This window comes from Terrapene carolina, unplaced genomic scaffold (genome assembly GCF_002925995.2).
Source record: "Terrapene carolina triunguis isolate 2854851 unplaced genomic scaffold, T_m_triunguis-2.0 Scaffold53, whole genome shotgun sequence".
Classification (NCBI taxonomy): Eukaryota; Metazoa; Chordata; order Testudines; family Emydidae; genus Terrapene; species Terrapene triunguis.
In genome coordinates this window covers 1,828,689-1,849,515 of record NW_020664404.1, presented here as the reverse complement: position 1 = coordinate 1,849,515, position 20,827 = coordinate 1,828,689, and the positions used below count along the sequence as shown (strand labels likewise).

The 20,827-nt window shown below is 45.3% G+C and overlaps 1 protein-coding gene across 1 annotated transcript in view; it reads right to left on the bottom strand.

Annotated features, from left to right (window-relative positions):
- TACR1 (tachykinin receptor 1) overlaps nucleotides 1-20,583 on the bottom strand; it is a 94,736-nt gene extending 74,153 nt beyond the window's left edge. Inside the window, exon 1 of the mRNA XM_024203378.1 lies at nucleotides 19,843-20,583. Within this exon, the coding sequence (XP_024059146.1) occupies nucleotides 19,843-20,387 (545 nt within the window). The 5' untranslated portion in view covers nucleotides 20,388-20,583. The remainder of the gene's footprint in view (nucleotides 1-19,842) is intronic.
- Between the last annotated feature and the right edge of the window lie 244 nt (nucleotides 20,584-20,827).

The window sequence follows — 20,827 nt, the reverse complement described above, 5'->3', positions numbered from 1 at the left end:
TAGAACTTCAGTGTCCTGTCATGCTCAGAGGAGTCTTTACTGACCAGCTCTGGGGGAAGGGAGCAAGGAAAGGCTTGAAGTTTGGCAAAGCAAAAGTAGGGCCTTCAGAGAAAAGCACAAATGAAAGTGGATCGTCAAAGCCAAGTGACGTTATGGCACATGAGGAAGGGACCAGACAACAGATACTCAGCTGCTACAGTTAGCAACTCCAGTTTCAGACAGGAGGCAACTGCTAGGTGTAATATATCTTCACCGAAACAGATGTTTAATAGCAAAGCTGACCCCCCTCTAGCCCCTTAATATCCGCTCACCAAATGTCTGGATTACAGCCTAGAAGGATTGCTGACCTCTGTATCCTCTGAACATAACAGTGACAGTGAGGCAAGACACGCCGCTGCTTGTTTGTGCATATTGCTTTGACACAGGACAACCCTGCCCCGAGAGAGAGAGGGAGGACCAGATCCTCTAGCTATTGTAAAACAGCATAGCTTCTGTTGTACTGGGTGCTCTACAGACATATAGAAAGTGACAGCCTCTGACCCAAAGAGCTTACAGCAAAGGTCGGCAGCCTTTCAGAAGTGGTGTGCCGAGTCTTCATTTATTCACTCTAATTTAAGGTTTCGCGTGCCAGTAATACATTTTAACGTTTTTAGAAGGTCTCTTTCTATATGTCTATAATATATAACTAAACTATTGTATGTAAAGTAAATAAGATTTTTAAAATGTTTAAGAAGCTTCATTTAAAATTAAATTAAAATGCAGAGCTCCCTGGACCGGTGGCCAGGACGGTGTGAGTGCCACTGAAAATCAGCTCACATGCTGCCTTCGGCACGTGTGCCATAGGTTGCCTACCCCTGGCTTACACTCTAAAAATATATGGACCAGTGTCCAAGCCATAAATTAATAAGGAGTACTGACACTATTACTCCCCTATATTCCAATGAGGGGAAAAAACCAAGATACCACTACCATCCTCTTCCTCTCCCCCCACAAAATACCACCCCCCAAAACCACCAATTGTTAAAACATAGGCTAATCAACACTTCTGCAGATGAGCCCCAGGGCTCCTAAAAGTTGAAGCATTCAAAATCAGTGGCCACTCTCTAGAAGGTTTTGGCCATAACAAGGGATTGGTCAGAGTCATCAGCTCAAATGTTCATAACTGGCTGCTGCTTCATCATGGGACAAACTTGAAGACTGGACCTAGTAAGTCAGCAGGAGTCAGTCAAGATGGTATTGACCTGGGTTCAGTGCTAGTTTGGCCAGTGACCTGCTGCATGATCTTGAGGAAGACACTTTCTCTTGGTGGCGCAGTTTCCCGATCAGTATCACACTCCTCATTTTACAGACTTTCCTTTTCAACAGTAGATCTCCAAGGGCTACATAAGAGCCAAACATTAGATCCAAAGTTTGAAGGAATCCTGCTCAGTGGGTCTGATTTGGGCCCTTCTAACTCTGGAAAACTTTTTACTTTCCCCTGTCCATGGTACCCTATATACATTTTTACAGTGGAAATGAAAGATTTGGAATGCCTTTGAAAGAAAGCATGTAAGGAGCCAGTTTCATCCTTGCTGGCAACTGAGCTACTTATTCTTCTTGAACCAAGTGTTTACAAATGGATGCAACAGACCTAGTGTCGTATCTTCAGTAGCTAGAGAGCAGAACTTGGATCCAATTTCCACCCTTGAGCAACTATCTGTATCGACAAGCCTGGTCCCTCTTCTCTGCAGTGATTTAGTTTTCCAGACTTTTGTGCCACAATAAAGAAGACTGTATTATACACCAGTAAAGGGTAGAAAGGAGAAAAATGAGAATTTTCATTACTTTGACAAAGTACCTTCATAGCCTCATCTGGATTCACAAAAGACCTTTTGGATTATCAGCCAACAGTGCATTCTGAGCCGCAGGCAAATACGAAAAAGATGTCACGCTTATTAACATGATCTTTATAAATATGCGTGTAAAGGAAAAGAGAAAAATCTTTAACCAGAGAGTGACTGTGGACATGTTCCCACCAAGACTGTGAATGAATTTTTCTATGAATTCTTTGCACGGTATTTACACTACTGGAGATAAGCTTCAGTGAGTCAAAACAATCCCCACACATTTCCTATTCTCCCTGACACATTTCTTTATTGAGAAACTAGGTCTTCTCATTAGATTCAATTAGTAACCTAGGTTTTATGCAGATCACACATTCCAGCTCTTTTTCTGTGTCCATTGGAGTTTGTTCCATCTGCTGAGTTTATTCCCTTGCCAAAAGTCAATTGCGTTGTCCTTCTAATCTCTTTATTTTCAGCTGGAGTTCTTACCCTGTGCTCCTTGAATGGGTTTGTAATTCTAGAACGAGGCAGGGGAAGAGTACATGCACACAGTAGAGGTGATAGCTATGCATTGTTGGCATCCAAACATAAAGAGGATGTGATTTAGTTTTTGAGATTTTTGCACCATTGCACGTACCTTGTCAAAGTACGAAAATTCACATTTTTCTTCTTTCTACTCGTTTCTCGTGCATAATGCTCCCACCCCAGAACTGGAATGAAATTCATTGCATTTGTCTCATGAAAGTCTCAGAATGGGGCTAGGTTGCGACATCTGGTTCTGATGACGGAGGTGACATTAGAGACTCCAAGGCCGATAGCGCCTGATATAGCGCTTGATGACTTTAACATCCACATGGATGTTGAATGCTTACAATCAGCTGGTACCAACTGTGCCAAAGTCAACCCAGGAATGTCATCTAGCCAGAGTTCAGAAACATGTAAGGGCCTCTTTAGAAGCCTGCAAGTACCATCTATACACATCTCCCCGCCATACATAATCCCAGGGACTAGACCACAAGTCTCATCCCTGACTACAGCATGGCCTGTTGACACTTTATAGCTTCCATAGTTAGTATTTAACAGAATAAGTTTAAGACTGGGGTTGCCCCAAAACTCTTGCATTCTGCTGGTCTCTTTGCCACCCATTATCTTAAGGTTCAAAGAACTCACAACAGATTGCCCCTGTTTGATTTCCATATCCTCAAAGTATGGCCCTATTGTTCCATCTCTCAGCCACCTTAAGGTGGTTATCAAAGGGATATAGCTGCTGAAGCTACAGGTGAGAATAAGGGTCTTGAAGCCTGTCAAAGTCATAGAATATCAGGGTTGGAAGAGACCTCAGGAGATCATTTAGTTCAACCCCCTACTCAAAGCAGGACCAATCCCCAACTCAATCCCCCAAATGGCCCCCCTCAAGAATTGAACTCACAACCCTGGGTATAGTAGGCTAATGCTCAAACCACTGAGCTATCCCTCCCCCCAGCTGTATAAATCCCTACTCCATACTTAATTTAGAGCCTTGTTTGCTTTTTAATTAAGGATGGCCTTCCTATTCTTGGTGTAATTCCATTCTTCTGCTCTGTGTGTCTCTGCAAGGCACACAATCTGAAATACGTGAAATAGCATTTTCAAAGCCAGCGCTAATGACAGTACAGCTGCTCTCTGAAGTAACATCAATGCTGCCTGCTTTCATTTCTAGTTTCTTCCTCAAGCAATGAGATCTGACTGATACTGAGCTTTCATTGAAGCTGATTCATAGAGCAGAAGGCTGTAGGGGATGTTTGTGCTGTTTCCCCAAACCTCTTCCCTAGCCAATATGTTGCCTCATTTTCCGTTCAAGAGCAATTTGCCATTGCTCTCAGGGACGTTCTCCTGACCTCCCTACAGAAATGAATATGTTATATACCAGCAAAAGTGACCTGAGATTTTTCTGAAAAGTTTGCAAATATCTCTGTTTTTTTGCACTCAGAATATTAGCTGTACTGAATGCCCCTGCAGGCATTTTCATCTTTAAAAGATTCTGACTGTTAAAATAAATCCCAACTGAGTAGATGCAAGGCATGTCACTAGGTTATTTTAGAGGGGGAAAAGAAAAGAAAATGAAGTGTTTTCGCTTTCAATTTTACACATCACTTTCTGTCACAGCACTTACATGCTGCAGTGCAACGTATTACACAGGTGTACAGAAGCCACAGACAATTTTAAAGTGATATGTGACAGATACAGCTTTAACAAGATTAAAAAGGTTATTTTCAGCAGCGGCACACTGTACTGTACTACTATAACAGATTTTTACTGCCAAAATTTCATGCCTATTCAGTGGATCAGATTTGTGGGCAGGAGCTAAGTAAAGCAGTTAGTATAAGAGGATTCACTTTAGCCCCAAAACACGTATGTGATAATACAGTCCGATTGTGTACCCATTTAATTATGGATTTTTGTTTGTTTTGCATCATGGTTCCTATATCATCTGCAACTCTCGATCTTCTGTGCAAATACTATTATCTAACTCATTTGTATAAAGAAGCTGCAGCCCACAGCTGATCCCTAACAAGTTCATGCTCATCTGCTGATCATGCTGTTCAATTATTGCAGTCAGACACATTTTTTGTTTGGAAATATTCTGTCCAGAGTTTTGAGTTTCCTGCCCTTGCTCTGCTTCAGTTCTTGAGCCAGGGTTTTTAAACCTAGCCTGTTAATTTTCCCATCATAGTTAATTATACTGGTAGAAAAAGTGAGGATTAGCTGTTCTTATTTGAGGTAGGCAATTAGTAACAGCCCCATTTTATAGACAGGAAAATGGAGGTAGAGTTTTAGGCCAAGTTTTTCCAAGTGGCCTTATACTTTTGGGTATTTAAACCCAGATACTTGGAGCCTGATTCTCAGAAGTGCTAAATGCATATGGCTTCAGCTGAAGTCAATGGTACCTACCGATGCGGAACACCTCTGAAAATCAGCCCCTAGATGTCCCAAGTTGGGCACCCAACAGTTGGCAGAACTCAGAATTTAGCGGCCACTTATGGCTTTTGGCAAGTCACTTAAGCCAACATTCTATCAGGCCCTATGGGGGTCAGTGTCACAACCAGAATTGGAATTCAACTTCCTGCCTCCCTGGGCTGTAGAGAACCTTCTGCCTCTACTCATTACTCTGTGAAATGTTCCACTGTTTACGTGCTGTTTGCTGGCTCATAGCTACATCAGAGAGTCCAAGGAGTAGGAGATCATCACTGGCAGACAGCCTGGAAGCCTGATAGATTCACTCCATGTTCCTCCATTCCACCTTTGAAAATAACATTTAGTCCCCTCCTCACAGCTGCTATCAGACAAAATAGACCTCACGCTTTCCCAGGTCATCCCTCAATTCCTTTACAAGGGGTAATGTTTGCCCAGGTAACTTCCTCATTCACAGGGATCTCTGTGAATTGACAGCTCTGCAGAAAGGCTTTAATTCTCTCAGCCCTGCTTTCAGAGAGTTTGTTGATGCATTTCCACATCTTGCTGTAATGCCAGCACTGTCCTCTAATTCTCCACCCCCTCTGATGATGTCCCATGTGTCCTCTTCCCTTTGATGTGATACTTTAAAATCCCTATGAATCTGACTGCCAAAATGAAAGTCCTTGGTGATCTCCACAGAAGCATCATCTCATCTCCGTTTCTAGGCGTCTCTGCTTGGGGTGTAGTGATTTTTGGGGAGTGGGCATTTATTGTTCTTTTTTTCCTGGAGGATGCTGTCAGCTTTGGTAGGACTAAAATTTCAACCCATCTTGACATATTAAAGGATTTGCCGTCAGAATTTGAGGGGAAGGATGGTTCAGATGGTAGGCGCTAACGTCGGTCATGCAAGACCCAGGTTCAAGTCCGATTTGTCATTGACTGTGTGACTTTGGGCAACTCCCAGACTCTGTAGGCCAGGGGTTAAGTACCTAAATACCTTAATAAATCTGTGCCTCAGTAGTCTTATCTGTAAAATGAGGATAATAGCATTTCCTTGCCTTACAACTACATTGTGAGGATAACTACAGTAATGATTGTGAGATGCTCAGATACCATGGTAATGGTGTGGTAACATATAAGTATGACTCTTAAAACCCATTTCTTTTGCAGAAGATCACTTTTACCTGGATTGATGAGAGTGGCCAGGAGAAAACAGATTGCTTTTGGTAAATAATTCCTAACTAGATTTTCCCCAAAAATCATAAGGAAGGTGGCTTTAATTTATGCTGGCCATTAACGGTATATCTCCAGTGGAGTTGGATGCAAGCCTCCCAGCCTAGGTAGGGAGATTTGCACTAGCTCCACTCAAGCTAACCTGCTCAAAATAGCAGCATGAACATTGCAACATGGGCAGTGGCTCAGGCTAGCCATCCAAGCTCAGACCCAGGGGCTCAGGTGGGCTTGGGCTCAGGTGGCTAGCCCAAGCCTCCACCCGTGTCACAATGCCCATGCTGCTATTTTTACCACACTAGCTCAAGCCAAGCTATTGCCACTCTGTCTATCCGGGCTGGGTGGCTTGCCCCCAGCTGCATTGTAGACATACCGTGATAGCCGCCAGGGGTAGAAGATGCAGCCTAGGATCAGTGTGAAGTAGGGACACATCCTGGCCTTTTTTTCTTTTCTTGCAACACTGGCAGCAGGGAAGGGTAGGATGCATCTGAACCCTTATAGCAGCTCTACTGGAGTACAGAAACACTCTGGAATTGGGATGACTCTCCCTGGGCCAGCGAGGTTGGCTTCTCAGCCAAATTATACCAGTGGGCTGGTGCGACACAGTGCACTGCAGCTGCACCACTGTGGGTGATCTGGCTTCAGAAGCAAAGTCCTCTGGCAGTGCCCAGCCAAGGCCAGGATCTAGGGATTCCTTCTTCCCAGTGCTGACCCCCTTCCCCAAAAAGAGGAGGGGTGACTCCGCTCAGAAAGCAGAAGGGGAGCTGGATGAGGAATCAGCATAGCAGAACCTTGATTAGAGCGGAGAGAAGCTTCACTTAGCAGAGTGAGCTGGCCCTATCCCCTGCCCTTCCTAGTCTGTATCCTGTAGCCCTGTAGACTGAGTGTCTAGCTGCTGTAATCCTGCTGGGCCCTTTTTGACTCCCAGCTAGTTCTGTGGTGTGTGGATGTTCTGGTCGGTGGGCTGCTGTGGGTGCCTGCTGAACCACAGAGCTTAGAAGAAAGCCTGGTTAAGTGACCTTCTCCCGCCCCCAGCCAACACAGCTTTGTTTCTCTCACAAATCTCAACTCCATTATCCTAAGTGTAAGTCTTTGCTGCAGTGTAAGCCCATGCTTGAGCCTGGGCTCAAGGCTACATCTCTCCCCCCCCCCCCCCCCCATTGCATCTATACTACAGTTGCGCTAACCCTGGGTTTGGACTCAGGGTTCCAGGACCTTGCAGGGCTGGGGGATCCATTCTGAAGTCAGGCCAGGACCCGGGGTCCGAGCCCTGTTGCTTAGCAGTGTAGCCACAGCCCTGCTTGACTCAAGTTCCTGGAGCCATCTGGAAGTACCCCACGATTCCATGGGACAACTTCTGTCGTCCTCTCTAGCCCAACAATCTGCAATCTACACTATTGAAAATGGAAGCCCCCCGCACACACACTTGGCAAAGAGCAGCAGCTCAGGTGAGCATTTAACCCATTCTCTCCTGATCACCAATCTGTAACACGCTGTCAGAGAGCCTCCTGGGTCTGCAATGGAGAGCGAACCCATCAAGCCTTTTGCAAAGCGAGGTGCTTCCTGGTAATGTGCAGGGCGGGCAGTAAAATCTTCCCACAGTGCACCATGTTCCTACGGCTAGAGTGGCCACATGTCGGAGGGGTGGGGCGCTCAGGCCTCAGGGATATGGTTACTTTGACTCGGGTCTACACACTGCAAGTGTGGATACCGGAGCCCTAGGTTTAAGCACAGGTCAGAAAATGTTTAACCTTGGATTAAAATATAATGTAGATGCTCAAGTCCAGGGTTCCCTAACACAGACCAGCTGACTCGAGTCCCACTAATCCTGGGCTTACGTTGCAGTGTAGACATTACTGTAAAGTTAGGAATTCTCCTATGGCCCTTAGTCCAGATTCACCAGTAGCCTCTGGCTACTTTGCAATGCTCCAGCAGGTTAAACCGTGTTTACAGCTGCTCCATACGGCAAATGGCACAAAGCAGCTAGAACATATGGCCCCTTCTGTCCTATGATCAGTTTAATTCTGTTACCCCTACTAATACCTCTTTGGATTCCTTTAACTCCATCCTCTCCATCCATGGCCTTTACACACTTCGTGATACATGCTTGTAGAACAAGTGCTCAATGGTGCTGGAACAATTTGTATAGTGGGGGTGCTGAGAGCCATTGAACCAAACTACAAACCCTAGATCTGATGGAAATAACTTCAAGCCAGAGGGTGCAGAAGCACCTCCAGCACCCCTAGTTCCAGCACCTATGCAACTGCTATCTTTTGCTCTACATGGTGTTCAGATTGACAATAAAAACTGATGAAGACATGATGATAAAGGAGCTACACAGAGGCTTACAATGACTAATTAAACATGTCAAGGGTGACAAATTACAGCCAGATGAATCTATCGCCTTTCAAAGAATCTGCAAGATCATCCATGAATTCATTATTACACATTTGACATTCAGATGATTCACAAGATTATCCCAGCTACTTGTGTGCAGACGGCGTGTTGCATTTTAGAGAGAGGCCTAATAAAGCCCACGTTGCTACATGACTCAAACGTACCTTGTTAAAGTGCTTTTAAAAGCCAAACAGTCAAAAGAGGGGGCTTTATGGCTAAGAAAAAGTGATGTGTCACACACCGATTTAAAAGTGTATAAGGATTCAGAAGAGGGATTTCAAAGGTGCAGTCAGTTACTGACTTAATTGCATAGTCAGTCATAGAATAATAGAACCATAGAGTTAGAAGGGACCGGAAGGCTCATCTAGTCTAACCCCCTGCCAAGATGCAGGGTTTGTTGTGTCTAAACCATCCAAGACAGATGGCTACCCAGCCTCTTTTTGAAAACCTCCAATGAAAGAGCTTCCATGACTTCCCTAGGCAGTTTGTTCCCTTGTCCTAGTGTTCTTACAGTTAGGAAGTTTTTCCTGAGTTTTAATCTAATCTGCTCTGCTGTAGTTTGAACCCATTGCCTCTTGTTTTGCCCTCTGTGGCAAGAGAGAACAACTTTTTTGTGGCAGCCTTTAAAGTGTTTGAAGATCGCTATTGTGTCCACCCATAATCTCCTCTTTTCCAAACTAAACATGCCCAGTTCCTTCAGCCTTTGCTCATATGGCTTGCGTTCCATCCCTTTGATCATCTTTGTCGCTCGCCTCTGGATCCTTTCCAGTTTCTCTACATCCTTTCTATACATTGGTGACTAAAATTGGACACAGCTGAGGCCTAACAAAGTGCCGAGTTGAGCGGTACTATCATCTCCCATGACTTGCATGCTATACCTCTGTGAATGCAGCCCGACATTTCATTTGCTTTTTTCAATAGCACCGCATTGCTGACTCATGTAGCGATTGTGATCCACCACTACTCCAAGATCCTTCTCAGCAATGCTGCTGCTGAGCCAGTTATCCCCCAGTCTGTATTTGTGCATTTTGGTTCAAACAATGCAAACAAAAAAATGTAGCCTCAGTTCCCGATTGCAGGCAGTAACAGTTTTATTAGCCATATGGGAGGAATAAAGGTTTATCCAGATTTACTGTTTCCTCTATGATTGCTGTTTGCACATTGAAGAGTCTTTAAACTTCTCACTTAGCTGCATATTATGACATTGATGGCCCTCTCATTTTGCTTGCTGAATTCCAGCACATCCCATGACAGCAGGGGGGTCAAACTGAAAGCGGGTGTGACAGCAGGGTGTGCGGGTGGGTGGACAAAAGAGTTGGAACCAGAGCTAAGGTTAATAAACCTCAAAATATTGAGAAAAATTATTGAAAATCCTACTCAAATATGCTCCCTAGGTGAAATTTACCCCTGTGCACAGGGCCAGCACAAATTTGCACCACCTAGGTCCTCAAAATAGAACTTCAGTGGTGCATAGGTCTTGTATTGGCTCTCTGCACAGGGGGGAATTGCACCCCATATGTATTCAGAGTCAGAGCTGGCTACTTCACTGACAGAAATAAGTGTCTTTTTTTCCTTCATTTAGGCCTGGTCTACACTGGGTGGGGGAGGGATCGACCTAAGATACACAACTTCAGCATAGTTGAAGTCGACGTATCTTAGGTTGATTTACCTCGCGTCCTCACAGCGTGGGGTCGACTGCTGCCGCTCCCCCATCGACTCCGCTTCCGCCTCTCACCACGGTGGAGTACAGGAGTCAACGGCAGAGCGATCAGGGATCTATTTATCGTGTCTATACTAGACACGATAAATTGATCCCCGATAGATCGATCACTACCCGCCGATCCGGCAGGTAATGTAGACGTACCCTTAGTCCTGCAGAGCCAGTACAGCAACAACAGAAGGAACTGCAGGATTTTATTTTTTAAAAACTTTTCCTTACAGGTCAGGTTTTCAACTTTTTTGTTTGTTTGTTTTTTACATTTTTGTTGCTCTCCTCTGGACTCTCTCCATTTTTTTCCACATCTTTCTTAAAGTGTGGCACCCAGAACCGGACCCTATACTCCAGCTGATTCCTCACAGTGGCTAGTAGAAAGAGACAATTACTTCCCATCTCTTACATACAACACTCCTGTTAATACAAAAAAAGAACAGGAGTACTTGTGGCACCTTAGAGACTAACAAATTTATTTGAGCATAAGCTTTCATGGGCTACAGCCCACTTCATCGGATGCATAGAATGGAACATATAGTGAGGAGATATATATACACATACAGAGAACATGAAAAGGTGGGAGTTGTCCTACCAACTCTAAGAGGCTAATTAATTAAGAGAAAAAACTTTTGTAGTGATAATCAAGATAGCCCATTACAGACAGTTTGACAAGAGGTGTGAGAATACTTAACATGGGGAAATAGATTCAATGTGTGTAATGGCTCAGCCATTCCCAGTCTCTATTCAAGCCTAAGTTGATAGTGTCTAATCTGCATATTAATTCAAGTTCAGCAGTTTCTGGTTAATACAGCCTGGAGTGACATCAGCTTTTCACAACTACATCACACTGTTGACTCGTATTCAATTTGTGATCCACTGTAACCCCCAAGTCCTATTCAGCAATACTGCCCCCTAGCCAGTTATTCCCCATTTTGTAGTTGTGCATTTGATTTTTCCTTCCTAGAGGTAGTACTTTGCATTTGTCTTTATTGACTTTCATCTTGTTGATTTCAGTCCAATTCTCCAATTTGTCAAGGTCCTTTTGAATTCTAATCCTGTCCTCCAAAGTGCTTGCAACCCCTCCCAGCTTGGCATCATCTGCAAATTTTATAAACTTACTCTCCACTCCATTATCCAAGTACTTGAAAATATTGAATAGTGACAGACCCCTATGGAACCCCACTAGATGATCCCTCCAATCTGACAGCGAACCATTGATAACTGCTTTATGAGTGCAGTCTTTCAACCAGTTTTGCATCTACCTCATAGTAATTTCATCTAGACCATATTTCCCTAGTTTGCTTATGAGAATGTCACATGGGACTGTGTCAAAAGCCTTACTAAAATCAAGATACATCACATCTACAACTTCCCCCAATCCACTAAGCCAGTGGCCCTGTCAAAGAAGAACCACTAACCTAAACCTAAAGAAGCAGCTGCAGACAGAGGTGTCAAGTATACATACTTCACAAGAAGTTACCTGCACAGTCATTGATGGATCTGCAGTTCTTTGGATAGTACATTGGCTAGTACATAGTATCGTCAAGGAATTTGTGACCAATTTCAGAGTCTCATTGAACACCTGCTAGCAGCAGGTGGTATATACCTTGTCTTTGAGGGGTACAAAAACTTCAGCACAAAGAGTGTCACAAGACAGAACTACAGGAGCAAGCAAAGTGCATCAGTTGCGTACAAATACACAGAAATTTGTTAGGTTAGGTTATTTTGCTATGGTTTGCTCTTAGCAAATACATGTTGGCTATTACTTATAACCCTATTATACTCTAGGTGCTTACAAATTGGGCTTGCTTCATCAGCTATGAATGCAAAAAAAATTGCTTGAGCCCTGGCACCTCTTTCATTACAAATTAAGCACTACGTGGACCCCATCTCTTCTAGCAGACCTCCTTCCCAAAACAGCATCCCATGGTTCAGGAAGCCAAAGCCCTCCCATCAACACCATCTTGCAGCCGTGTGTCCCTGCTTGGACCCTTACCCTCAACTGGGTAAGCCACCTGCACCCCCAACCCTTTCATGCTCACTCCCAGAGCCTTGTAGTCACAGCTGATTGGCTCAGGGTCATAGCAGGCAGTATCATCAGTGCCCATGTGGATGTGTAGCATGGAGTGGTGGCTAGAGGGATGGATGAACCTCAGCAACCTTTCTGTAATGTCTCAGCCATGGGCTCCAGGTAAGCACACATCTCCCAGGATGTCAGGTCAGCAGATGGATGCCTCTGACCACCTCAGAAGGGAGTCCCTGACCACCAGCACCCTACATTGCCTCCTGTTGGGTGTGGTGGTCATGATCTTCCAGCCTTGGGGCCAGGTGGCAGCTCCTACTCAGCCACTGGGGTCTGCTCCTGTCCTCCTATTGCCAGTACAACATACCAGTTCTTCACCTCAGTGGACAGGGAACCTGATGGTGGGGGGCAGCACTGTCTACTGCCCGAGTGAGCCAGCAGCCAGTTTCCTCCCCATAGAGCAACCGATTCTCCTGCCTCCTCCGGTGCCACTGTAGTCCATCTGTGGTTAGCTAGCATCCTCTATCCCAGATGTTTCCAAGTGCATCTTGCCAATAAAATCCTCGCTCTCCTGGAGGCTACACAGATGAGCCACCTCCTCCTGCAGCTCTTACCTTTCTCACGAGATGGTTCCCCCAGCCTGGCTTTCATTGGTGGGGGCATGCAGGTTGCATTCCCAGCAAGTCGAAACAAGGACCTGGGCAGAAACCTCCAGAGTCAGGAAGCCTGTCTGGCCAGGACCCGCACAGGTGCAGTCAGAGGAAGAGCTAGCAGTGATATTAGCAATGTGCCATTTTCCTCCCATTGCGTGTTCTTCCTTGTAGAGTATCTGGAAGTTAAGTGAGGGGAGGGGAAACCTACCTCCCTGCCTTCCTCCACTGGTGAACTAGGCTGGCTCTTTGCAAACTGACTGCTGAAGACCTAGATTGCACACTTCTGTATAATGTCCCCTAGCCTGCAAGCAGGCCCAGGAAAACCCATGAGAATTTTAACACTGTTTTCAACACACCAGAATTAGAATCCAAATTATTGTCACATACAATCATTGCCACCTCACCTCTTTTCCAGACCAATAAACCGAAACACTGATCTGAGTTCAGAGCCTGGAGACTCCCTGCTACAAACCTGTAGCCGTGCTGAAAACTGTCCATTGACGCCACATACTTATTCCTACTCTTTCCTTTCGTCTCAGCCAGTTTCTAGTTCATGGTGGTAGTTTACTTCTCAACTTCTGATGTCATTTCCTTAATAGTTGTTTCTGAGGGACTTTGTCAAAGACTTTTAAAAAGACCAAATAAACTGTATTAACTAGTGAGTAAAGGAGAACCAGGGTTTTCTTAGCTCACGTAGTAGATTAAAGAGGCATGATTTTTCTAGGCAGGAGCCATGCTGGCTTGTCCTTTCCTAGCTCGGGGTTTATAATTCTGTCTGTAATTATCATTTCAACTAATTTACCTGGTATTGAATTCCGTCACTGGAAGAATTTGAAACTGGAATCTGGGAAACGACCCTGCAGATAGCAAGTGCTACTGTGCTCCCAGTTGCATAGAAATGAAATGCTGCACAGCACCAGATTTGTGCAGCAGGTTCTTACCAAAAATCTAAAGGGAGGTAGCTGTGGAGCCCTTGCAATGCTTCTGCCCAATCCTATGTAGTGCTGAGTGGTCTCAATTCCCTTAAATTTGGCAGCGGTTAAGAATGCACTCATTCCCTTTCAGGAGCAGGCCCCCTATCTGCTGTAACAATTAGCTCCGAGCCTTGCTGTAACGCTGTGGCACTGGAAGATATTTTCCACGGGAGATGATCATCAGCCTGATTTTTTTCAGAGCACCTGCAGGTCCCGTTAACTTATACTAGAAATTTGGCACCTCTGAAAAAAACAGGCACTATACACCTCTACCCCGATATAACGCGACCCGATATAACACGAATTTGGATATAACACGGTAAAGCAGTGCTCCGGGGGGGCGGGGCTGCACACTCCAGTGGATCAAAGCAAGTTTGATATAACGCGGTAAGATTTTTTGGCTCCCGAGGACAGCGTTATATCGAGATAGAGGTGTATTTGCAAGTAAAAGAATTTTTTAAAGCGACTTGCACAATCCAGTTTCAGATTCTGTATACCTAAGTTCTATTATGTGTGAATTTTACATAAACATCTTAGCTTGTAAAATGTTTGCTGATTGATTGTCGCATAGGGTTTGTTCATTCTTTAGAAGGCAATTTTGCATCCTCTGGCAAGTGTGTTATAGAAATTATTTACAGAGGGCACATTTTGAAATAGATTGAACAGCTTTTTGTAAAGCAATGTTCTTGTGAACAACTTGATGGCTAATACGCCAAGCATCCTTTAGATTACATATCCAAGTTACTGACAGAGATGAATCACTCCACTTGGGGAATATAAACCATATTCAATTCTGTATGTATTTATTTCCCCCCCTGCATCTACTGAAAATAAGTTGATTTCAAGTGTGTTTTCCTAGCTGTAAACCAGCACCTGCTTTGCTGAGACTACATAGCTGTCACTGGTTGTGTCGATCTTATAGGGTATGTGGAATTCCGGTAAATGTTTTCACCCTTGATGCATGGGCTATCTTTAGGTTTGCGGTTTGAATGGGAAGCATTTGTCCTAGCCCTTACTGGAATGAGATACTTAATTTAACCCATGCTATAAGCTCTTGTCTTGAAACACCACACAACACTCAAAATTGATTCCTCAAGCACCCAATTCTGGAGTGAAATACCTGGCTAAAGTAGTTGAATGTTTTCACCCACCCACCATTTCATCTAATTACTGACGTTAGATCCAAGAGCAAGATAACAAGTGATTTTACAGCGTTATCCATGTTTCTCGAAGGAAGGGAAAAAAGAAACAGAGGCTACCCTGAATCCAAATTCCAAAGAACAATAACTCATGTGAGATTTGGCATCAACAAACGAAACAGATAATTCACTGCCCTCAGCATCTTATTCCGTAATACTGCGGCCTTTACTATATTTGCCTATCGTCATTGCAGATTTCCTTGATCAGTATCTCTTTTTCCCTCAACTCATATGTTATCTTTGAACTGCCTGAGCCCAATTCTTGTGAGATGCAGCACCTAAGAACATACATACTGATGCCACATGCACTAGATTTTCTGTACATTAAATTTAATTTGTTATTTAGCAAGCTACGAGGTACAATTTTCAACAGCACCTTAAGAGGCCAAGAGCCTTTTTGGAAAGTGATTTAGGTACTTGAGAGCCTAAGGTTATGTCTACACTAACACTTTTGTCAATATAAATTATGTTGCTCAGGGCAGGGTATGAAAAAACACACCCCTGAGCGACATAAGTTACCCTGACAGAAGCGCCGGAGTGGACAGCATTAAGTCAGCAGGAGATGCTCTCCTGCTGACATAGCTACCACCACTCATTGGGAGTGGTTTAATTGCATCAATGGGAGAGCTCTCTCCTGTCGGCATAGACCGGCTACATGGGAGATCTTACAGCGGCACAGAGTAGTGGCGGATTTAGAGTTAGTGGGACCCTGTGCGCAGCTTCGTTTTTGCCCCCTCCCCACCCAGGACCCAGCCAAGAAAAAGAACATTCTCTTTTATCTCCCCCCCACCCTATTTTTCATTCTTTTTTTCTTCATCCTCCTCCTATATTATAAGTAATGGGAAATAATAGAAAATAAAGCAAGGTACCTTGATTAGGGCAGGGGATTGAGGTGCAGGAGCGAGTGCGGGCTCTGGGAGGAAGTTTGGGTGTGGGCTCTGGGCTGGGGCAGGGGGTTGAGGTGCTGGAGGAGGCAGGGGAGCGGCGCTTACTTCGGGTGGCACGGCTCCCAAAGCGATCAGCACACACACCCCTCCAGCAGCGGCTCCTAGGCAGGGGGGAGTCCAAGGGGTCTCCACGTGCCGCTGGCTGCAGGCACCGCCCCCGCAGCTCCCATTGGCTGCAGTTCCCGGCCAATGGGAACTGCGGAGTCGGTGCTATGGGTGGGGGCAGCACGCGGACACACACACACACACACGCACAGGGGCCGCAGGGACATGCCAGCTGTTTCCAGGAGCGAAGCGGCGCAGAGGGAGGGAGGCAGAGCGGGCAGGAAACCGCCTTAGCCCTGCTGATGGCAGTCTCTGCTCACCCCTTACGGGGAGGGGGCAGCGGGTCTCGGTGCACTGCTCCATACACTGCCTCCCACCCCCACCAGGGGCGCACAGAGATGTGCCAGCTGCCAGCCACTTCCAGGAACAGCGTGGGGCCACCAGCCACGGCATGCAGGCAGCCTGCCTGTCTGTCTTAGCCCTGCTGTACTGCCGGCCGGGACTCGGGGGCAGGGTGTCAGATATTTGTCCTGCATTTTGGGGGGCCCGTGCCACCCCACAGTTTATTGCATGGTAAATCCGCTCCTGGCACAGATGTATCAGTACAGCTGTGCTGCTCTGAGTTCTCAAGTGTAGACATCGCCTGAGTCTCATTACAAGTCAATGGGATGCAGGCTGCTAAGTCACTTAGGAGCTCTTGAAATTTAGATCCACTGTCTGAGTGCTAGATTAAGCAACTGACAAGACCCCATGATTGTTTACACTGTTGTTGTAGCCGTGTTGGTCCCAGGATATGAAAGAGACAAGGTGGGTGAGGTGATATCTTTTATTGGACCAACTTCTGTGGGTGGCAGAGACACGCTCTTCTTCAGGATGTGAACATGAGCTCTGCGGAGCTCCAAAACTTGTCTTTCACCAACAAAAGTGGGTCCAGAAATAATTCTATAGTATTTGTGTGTGTGAAAGTCTGGAACGTTAATTCATCAGATGTTCAGCCCCAGGCCTCCGATAACCTACTTGTGTTCCATTAACTGAAAATACTCATTGGCAAGTAGTGCGGATTTTCCAGTTTTCTTTAGGAAGGTTCTCTTTACAAACTAGTTAACCTTGCAGTCAATGGGTATTTGAGAACTGTGCACTAACTGAAAAATCAAGCTACTAATAGAGCATCACATTTATAATGCTTTGCAGCCCAAAGGATCTCTTTCCACAGTGATGCTGTTAGGTACAACACCCCTGAAATACAGATAATTCTGGGATGGAGGGGAACCACGAACTACGTAATATTTGGGGAGGGAGGAATTTGGGCAAAGATCTCAGGGCAAACAAAACCCATCTACTTTTACGGAAAATGTGATGGGATCTTCATTTTCAATGCAGAGCAACTATGATCTTAAGACAGTGCTTTTCAGCCTGTGGTCCACAGACGCCGGGGGGGCCACAGACTATGGTTGCCATTACCATAGATGGGTGATTTTTCAACATGTGATGCATGGACCCCTAAAGGTCCACAGACTAAGCTTTCCAAAGGGGTCCACACCGCCATTCAAAATTTTTTAGCTGTCTGCAAATGAAAAAAGATTGAAAACCACTGCCTTAGGATAATGTTTTCCTAATTGCAGGTGGTGTTACCATTTGGGGTTTGATTCTCCTCTTATTTCCACCAGCGTAACTCCATTGAGTTCAGCGGAGTTACTTTGGATTTATTCCAGGGTAAGTGAGAGGACAATCAGGCTCACTCTCTCAAGCCCGGCATGATAAAGAGATTAAACTTGTCAATGACTTCCCGTCCCCTCTTCATTAAAAACAAGCTAACAAATCTTAAACTACATTTCACAAGCTGTAGATGAATGAATAATGACATCACTGTCAACTGCCTTCAGAAATTTCCATTAACAGTTTGCATTTCACTTTTCAAGTCAGTCTAATTCTAACACGTTAGCCAACATGCCCTCAGCAAAAAAAATGATCTTACTCGATCTCATTTCTAATTACTGCAGAACATGCAGATGAGGAAAAAGAACAGAAAGAGGGAAATTCTAGAACATCACTCTATATATATTTTGAATTTTAGATACCGAGTGTCAGCAAAGAACCACGACATTTTCTAGGAGGTACCAACAAATAAAATGTATCATCCTTTTAGAAAGGAGTAAACTGAGGCAGAGAAAGGATCTGATTTGCCCTCAGTCACAGAGCAAGTCAGTGAAAAGATCTGCTAAAGAGCAGCAAAACCCAATTCAGCCACAGAAGTCCTAACCTCTAGTCCTTTTCTTTGACCACTAGATCACAATTCATCCCTCCACTGACCTGTGTTTAAACCCCAAGTGCCAGTCTGGACATTTGCTTCCTTGCCTCAGCACCACATTGGCTGGTTGCTGAATTTGTGTTCTGAGAACAAAATGTAAGCGAGATGCTGGTATGTGCTGGCAAGCCACAGAGAAAACAGGTGTATCCATCACTCACTATAAGCTGTACAAATCACAGGACAAACAGAACAGTGATAGATAATAGCATTTTCCATCCCCAACTTTGTAATAAAAGTAACATTATTTCAACAACCCAGTTGCCTTCAGTCAACACATTTGTACCCAGCTCTAAAATTTGCACAAGTCCGTCTCAGAACAATATAAAGCAGCAAATATTGAACAGAACCTTTTCCAGACAGAGGGTTAAATGCTGGAGGTCTTTACACAGGCTATCTCCAACTGAAATCAGGAAAATGGTTAAGATCTATCGTATCTGGCCCATAGATATCTCATGCATGTTCAACTATAAATATATCTCATGTAATTGGATTTTACCATGCTGTTTTAAATATAGATTTTAGTCTAAAATGAGGAAATCAGGAAAATTAATTTAGACAGTGAGTGAAATTGTAGAGGGCAAGACTATAGATTTCCTCTGATTAAAAAGAAAGAAAATAGCCACAGGCTTCTCTGGGGCACAATTAAAACAGACCCTTTTCATTAAGCTAACAGCATTTTCCTGAAGAGAATTATCGGCCGGGGTGGGGGAGGGAGGTATCTCGAGTGCTCTTTTTAAAAACGGGCCATTATCTCTCTTGCAATATTTGGGTGGGGGGAAGAGATCAACAGAATGCTAAGGCAGCAGAAGGAACTCCAGCCAGTGGTTCTCAACTGGGGTACCTGTACCCCTGGGCGTATGCAGAGGTCTTCCATCAATTCATCTAGATATTTGCCTAGTTTTACAACAGGCTACAGAAAATGCACTAGGGAAATCAGTACAAAAGTAAAATGTCATACAATGACTTGTTTATACTGCTCTATATACTATGCATTGAAATGTTAGTACAATATTTATATTCCAGTTGATTTAGTTTATAATTATATGGTAACAGTCAGCAATTTTTCAGTAACACTGTGGCTGTCACACTTTTGTATTTTTAGCTCTGATTTTGTAAGCAAGTGGTTTTTAAGTGAGGTGAAAGGTGGGGTACACAAGACAAATCAGACTCCTGAAAGGTTGAGAGCTACTGAACTACAGAACTTTATCATATAAAGTGTGAGAGCCCCAAACGCTAGGAAACTGAATAAAAAATACTCTTATTTTTTTCATGTCCCATGGGCCAGCTCTTTTGCATACCCGGATGTCCCCCCTCTCCCAGATCCATCCAGCGCCTCAAAACTGGATTGCTGCAGAATTATAGCCAGGCAGGTTGGACTGGGGTCTTTATAGTCTAGTGCCTGCAGCCTTATGTTTTATGACCTGTTGACTAAAGAGGAGCAAGGACCAGGTTAAAAAAAATCCACCCATGCTCTGAAAACAGATGTGGTGGTGACTGTTGCCTGTAGTTGGGAACCCCACCAGTGCAACTCCTGGGCCCGTTCCTACCACCACCCCACTCACGCAGCCCTTCTGGCTCATGCTCCCAACTGGCCTCACCTGTCCACGGCGATGGCCGTCATGGAGTAGATGCTGGCAAACACGGCGGCGATGGGGAAGAAGTTGTGGAACTTGCAGTAGACCAGCCCATAGTACCACTCGTTGTGGATGGCATAGGTGAAATTGACGACGGTGTTAAAGGCGGCCATGGAGGCTTCTGCAAAAGCCAGGTTCACCAGGAAATAATTGGTCACCGTCCTCATCCTCTTGTGGGCTAGGATGATCCACATCACCACGATATTCCCCACCACCGCCACGATCACAATGAGAGAGTAGGCGACAGCCCAGAGGGTGATCTGCCAAGCTGGCTGCGCGAACTGGTTGGCATCGGATTCATTGGCAGACCTGTTGTGGGACAACAGATAGTCTATGTTCTCCTCCGCGTACAAGTCATCATCCATCTTCCCCTCTCTCCTCGGCTCCAAGAAAATGCGGTGTGTGGGGGAGAGTCCTCCTCGGCCAGCAGTGCTAGAGCCAGGTGGCAACTGGTCATGAAGGTTTGGGTTAGGTGGGGCGAGGGGGAGTCGTCTACAGCTGTGGCACATCTGTAATTGTGGGGCACATCTGTAAATTCTGTCTCTGGAGCCTGCCTCCGTGGCCCGATTGTTCTTCAAAGGAAACCGGACAGCTATATTAGTCACTGCTCAAGCTACAGCTATGTGCAGGGAGAGGTGGTGGAGTTGTTTCTCCCCTCCCTCCCCCCAGCCTTTCGGGGAGAAAGTAAAGCCACCCCGGTGTAAACTTCTCTGCACCGATCACAGCCTGCGCAGCAGCTGTCAGCCCAAGGTGACCCCAGGCGCAGATCGGGAGATCTCCTCGCTTCTCATCCCCTCTCCCTCCGAGTCCCAGCGCCGGGCTGGGCTTGAGAGGGGTTTTATATAGGCACCGCTGACACGTCAGGGGAGCTGGGCAGAGCCGGCGCTCAGAACCCTCCCTCCCAGCTGCGGCGCAGCAGCTGGGCAGATGTGGCCGCGCGGGCATCACC